The sequence below is a fragment of the Sinocyclocheilus grahami genome, unplaced genomic scaffold, assembly GCF_001515645.1.
Source record: "Sinocyclocheilus grahami isolate Dianchi unplaced genomic scaffold, SAMN03320097.WGS_v1.1 scaffold646.1, whole genome shotgun sequence".
Taxonomy (NCBI): Eukaryota; Metazoa; Chordata; class Actinopteri; order Cypriniformes; family Cyprinidae; genus Sinocyclocheilus; species Sinocyclocheilus grahami.
Genome location: NW_015505825.1, coordinates 770,866 through 776,865, shown reverse-complemented (window position 1 = coordinate 776,865; position 6,000 = coordinate 770,866). Strand labels below are relative to the sequence as shown.

At 40.9% G+C, this 6,000-nt stretch overlaps 1 protein-coding gene across 1 annotated transcript in view; it reads left to right on the top strand.

The window, feature by feature from the left end:
- Positions 1-6,000, top strand: part of ralgapa2 (Ral GTPase activating protein catalytic subunit alpha 2) — a 199,530-nt gene that overhangs the window by 143,037 nt on the left and 50,493 nt on the right. Inside the window, exon 26 of the mRNA XM_016242121.1 lies at positions 4,008-4,191. Within this exon, the coding sequence (XP_016097607.1) occupies positions 4,008-4,191 (184 nt within the window). The remainder of the gene's footprint in view (positions 1-4,007; positions 4,192-6,000) is intronic.

Genomic DNA, 6,000 nt, shown 5'->3' with positions numbered 1-6,000 from the left:
GTGATGGTAAAGCTGAATTATGAGTAGGCTTGGGTATCGTTTTTTGTTTTTTTTCGATACCGGTGCCAAATCGATACTTTTAAAATTCGATACCGGTGCCTAAATGGTGCCTTAACCGATACTTTTTAAAAATAAATAAATAAAAATTCCCCCAAAAAATTATGGATTGGCGGGCTTCGTGGGCGGGGCTTCACCTAACAGTATACGTAGCAAGGTTTTTTTGTTTAAAAAAAAAATATATATATATATATATATACCTTGTAATATACCTGCACACACAATTGTCAATTATATGTTTTTATTCCTTATCTACTTGTTCTATTTTTATTTTATTATCTGTGTTTTTTGTTCTGTCACTGTCATTCTGTTACACTGTGGAAGCTTCTGTCACGAAAACAAATTCCTCGTATGTGTAAACATACCTGGCAATAAAGCTCATTCTGATTCTGATTCTGATTCTGATTCTGATCACATGACCCAGAGGACTTGCGGTGACCTTCGTCGCTCAGAGGCAGCTTCTCCACATAAGCATCACCGGACAAACCAGATGAGTACCTACAGACCCGGGAGGGGAGGCACAATTTGCCCTGCCGGGTGGAATTTTCCACTCAAGCCCTACCCTCACGGCGGCCTGGGACAGCATAACCGTTATTTCCGGATCTGATTCAGGCATTGCTATAGTTCTGGAGGCAGCAGCGCAGCCGAATCTTCCTCTCCAGAATGCTCCGGCTCACCCTCCAATGCAGCAATCGACATCCGTTCGTGGGAAGGAGTGCCAAAGGATACTGCTGGTACACTCCTTGTAGAGGGCCCAGCATGTTCCATTGGCAGCTCAACTGGTTGCAGAGTGCAAGAGGAGCGATGGTCCCCCGAGGGTTGGTTCCCTGGAGGGTTTGCCACCACTGTTCCCTCAGACCGCCCGTGCTACTGCCTGAAGTAGCCCTCACCTGACTGCTGCCATGACGAGAACTAGATCGAGGCAGAGGCAACGAAGCTCTGCCCCTTTGAGGTAACAGAGCTTGGCCCGCTACTCCGAGATGGTCATCTTCCCGCAATGAGAACATGACTCATCCACAAACGCCACCTCAGCATGCTAAATGCCCAGGCACATGAGGCAGCGATCGTGACCATCACCCAGCACCAGGTAATGACCGCATCCAGAAACGCCCGGGTTATACGTTGTCTGTAGCAAAACCCACATCATCTTTACAAAGACGTAACGTTGAGTGTGCCAGATGCAACGTCGTCTTTAAAAAGACGCACTTGTGAATGCTCTTTTAGGGAAAAAGCTCTTAGCGTGCTGAAGCGCACAGGGAAGATGGCCGCCTGCAACACAAACGGGGTAGTGCAGCCTGATGTGTGCAACCCACTCGACACGGGAAACCACCACCATTGAAGCGCCGTACCACCAACATGTGCAGCCTGATGTGTGCAACCCACTCGGCACGGGAAACCACCACCATTGAAACGCCGTACCACCAACATGAAGAGCTCTCAAAGAGCTCGCTGAACTCGTTCAGCCTTCTTCTCTGTGTAGAGTAGTCAGGAGCAAAATTATGTGATTGCTCGGCTCCGAAGCGAAAAGCTGGTATGCATTGCACCTGCTGCCTTTTTATGCTCACGCTGTGATCAGTGGCAGCTGGATGCAATCATCGCATGCCAATGTCCATTGGCTTGTTTAGTTTACACTTGAAGTAGATTGCTCTCTAATGGCGCTTTTCCACTACGTGGTATGACTCGGCTCGGCACGGCTCAGTACAGCAAGGCTCGGCTCGGTTTGCGTTTCCACTGCAGTTTAGTATCGCATTAGAGTGGACGGGATTATTCACATGTCGTTAGTTGCGCAGCCTCTACTGCCGTGACTCATGAAAAACTTTTTCATTCCACGTCACCCCATCAAGCTCTCGCTGGATCCGCTCCTCTGCTATCAATGAGAGGAACGTCTGTACTTCCTCAACAGACCACGAAACAACCACTTTTTGTGCTCGTTAAAAACGGTTGCGTTCGATCCTTCGCTGGCTGTGCTGATTTAAATCTAGCGGTTCTGTTGTGTTTGTGTCACAAGTTCAGTGACACAGGTAGTGACGATTCTCTCCGGCCAATCCGGGATCAGCAGAGTTTACACGTCACGATTTGGTAACAGTATGGTTCACTTAGAACCTCAACCGAGGTGGTACTAAAAAAAGTACCAGGTACTGTACCCAGTGGAAAACCCCCCAAAAGTGAACCATACCGTGCCGTACCATGCAGTGGAAAAGCGCCATAAGTGAGATCCCCCAATTCATCGGTCACCAACGTGACGTCGAGAGTGACCGACTGAAAGGGAACAGCATTTATTTGAAATAGAAAGCTTTTGTTACATTATAAATGTATTGACGTGACAAATTACTGACATTTTTGTTAAAAAAAATTTATAAAAAATTTTACATTTTTAAACAGTAGTGTATATTATAAAGCACAATAGCAAATTATTTAAATGTCCCATTGTTGGATTGATAAGCTCACCAATGAATGCTGAACTCAAGAATTCAGTTCATCATCATATGAGAGAAAATGCACCTGCTGCAAAGGGGCAAAGGGAAGAATAAATGTCCTTTGTTTTCCTCTGCACTCATTTGACTGTTAATCATTTTCCGCTAGTTATTATATGCTCAGTGGGATTACTTTAATCTCACATTTGTCAGAGCTGAATAGCGTCTAATACGAGCACATTTATGTAACCCTCGCCAAGACAGCACACCAGTACTCGTACATTCGAGTGACGTGTCTCAGTTAAATGCAAGAAATAATGATTAGCATCTCAAACCTATAGTACTACTCAAATAATAATTGGTAATGACTGTTCTTTAATGTTATGGAGTCTTGGTTAATTTTTGCAGCACAGTTTGAGAAGTGCCACTTACTACATTTATAGACTAATGAAAATCGCTCTGAATCTTTAGAGCCGGCAAATGTGGTTTAACGCTTAAGTAAAGTGATGAATTTTCCTGAATTTGTTTTGTTTTTCTCTCTTCTTGTCACAATATGACTGCTTTATATTGTGCCAGTTTGTTTCCTAAGAGGTAAAGCAGTCAGTTTATGGCTCAAGTAAATATGGCCTGACTGAAGTCCATTGTAAGATGGTCTGTTACTGATTTACATTGAGAGATGATCCATCACACCTTTGAATGACCTGTACCTCTGATTTATCAGCAGTTTCCATTCGAGCCAGATGGCACTAATGGCTCTATGGTGGTGATTATATGGCAAAATTAAAGTTCTGTGGTTTTATTTTTAGGTATTTTTACAACATGAATTTATATCTGATGGTGTTTATGTAGCTTACAGGGTGGTTGTTTGCTGCGTGAGTGTGCGGTGTTCGAGAATGAGCCAAGGGATAAAGCCTTAATTAAATCAAACAGAGTAAACCTGTTCAGGCACTATGATAAACTGTGCTGGACTGTGTCTTATCTTCTCCAGCCAATAGAGCCATGGCCATCTGTTTTTGCACATCGATACACTCCCATATCACTGGAGAAATAGATTATTAGCCCATAAAGCCCCTCTCGCTGGGTTTCCTGGCTTAGCATTGTAAATATCGTCCCATCTCCATATGGCGGCCCTGTAGCGCTCAACCACTCCATCTGGGTGTAGCAACAATGTTTCAATCTATTACAGATTTATTTTTAATGCATCTCAGTGGAGTGCCAAGAAGAGCGTCTTCATGGCTGAAGTAATTTGTGAGTTGTTGATCCTAACAGCGCTCGCTATTTGACGCATTCTCATTAGGCTTTCAAAATGCATTAACATCTAAACAATGCCATTAGTATCTTATGCATTACATTTTGTATTTGTAATTCAGTCTAGAACAACAAAGAATGCAGCTCATTATTAAATAAATGATCTCCCTTTTTTCCAAAGGTGTCCCCCAGGGTTCTGTATTAGGCCCAAAAATCTTTTTTTTTTCTTTAGTCATTCTTTTTGTAGTGTATTACCGGTGTACTTAATTCACTGTTCTGCTGTCTTAGGTGCTGCACACTTGTGTATCAGGGTCTAACCTGCACACTCAACAGAGCCACTACCTCCTCAGCCTTGCTGATCTGTCGACAGACTATGAACCCTTCCTTACTTTAGGCAATGTCAAGAGCTTTGAACCACCACCCATCCACAATGTTATGGGAGACTTTGGAAATCTCCTCACAGTGGCTGAAGGTAAGGACTTGTTGTTTTCTGTTTTTAGGAGTAACATAAAGACTGAAATTAATCTTACTGCAATTGTGCTATGTTGTTGTCTACAGCGTGCCTAGGGAAATGTCATGACTAATCTGTCATGAACTGTCCCAGGTCATATTTCACCCCAAAATCAAAAGAAAACATAAAGGGCCTGTTTTTAAGACCATTAACAATATTTGCATCATTTTGCACTTTTAACCCTTCTCCCGTCAATTTTGGGGGGAGGGGGGGTAGTTTAAATTATGTTATTTATTTATGTATTTATTGCCTTTTTTAAGTTGATTTGTAAAATACTAATACTAATGGTTCCAAATATGTATTTATATATATAGTGAGTTTATCTATATTTCATAACCTTAAGTATTCATTTTTATTTCATTTTTATTTTTGTCATGAAACCTCATTAAATGTAAGAATTTTTGCTTGACATCAACATAAATCACTCTTTAATGTCTATAATATAAGGGCAAGTTTGACTAAATTTACTGTGCCAAATTTTTCTGCAATAATTGTGGAACTGCTGCATCTCCCTTGAAAAGAAAAAAAGGAACATTTTTATTTTGTCCTGTGAGTTTATCCTGAGCTCTCATGAATCATATTAGAGCAAATGTAGCACAATGTGAAATGAAATAGAAATTTAAAGAGGTGTGCATTAGTTCCCTCATCCACTCAAAGCAAGCCCATTTATGCCAATTATTAAAGAAATCATTTTTTCCTTCTCCAACCTTGCTTTATCCATTAGGCAATATTTCTTGTGTGTTTTCTACCTTGGCATGTCATCAGATGTCACCTGTTTTTGGTGGGGTTGGGCTGTGGGCTGTGGGGGGTTGTTCTTTCCTCTTTCAACAGGGATGCTTTTTATGACAGTACATTTATATCTATGGAGTAGAGGAAGAAAAAGAATGCTGGCTTTTGCAACGCAAACATCTCCATCCATTGACAAGCCTTTTATATCTCTGTGTTCGAAAAAAAAACAATGTGAAATGAAATAGAAATTTAAAGAGGTGTGCATTAGTTCCCTCATCCACTCAAAGCAAGCCCATTTATGCCAATTATTAAAGAAATCATTTTTTCCTTCTCCAACCTTGCTTTATCCATTAGGCAATATTTCTTGTGTGTTTTCTACCTTGGCATGTCATCAGATGTCACCTGTTTTTGGTGGGGTTGGGCTGTGGACTGTGGGGGGTTGTTCTTTCCTCTTTCAACAGGGATGCTTTTTATGACAGTACATTTATATCAATGGAGTAGAGGAAGAAAAAGAATGCTGGCTTTTGCAACGCAAACATCTCCATCCATTGACAAGCCTTTTATATCTCTGTGTTCGAAAAAAAACACAAAAAAAAACAGCCTCAGCCAAAGAGCAACTCATAAGCAATATCCCACTACCTATCCAAGTATGGTTGAGCTTCTGTTTACCAAATTTCATGTGTTGTATGTATGTGCATCGATCAGTGTTTATATGTGAATAAAAGCCTATGTTTTTCATATAAAACTATTGTGTCTCTTCAGAAGGCTTAGATTAAACTCTTCCATTCAAATGGATTATGTTTACAGTACAATGTTTGACTTTTGTAAACCATCAAAGTTTTGGCTACATGAACTTTTAATGGAGGAACTCCATAAATCCATCACTCCTTCACAGATATGCATTTGTGTTTTGAAGATGAACCAATGTCTGATTTGTAATGACATGAGAGTAGTTATACATACAGAATGTACATCCTATTACTCATTTAAATAGAATTTAAGGAATTGGCTTCTTTATACTCAGTTGTTTTCTACATCCAT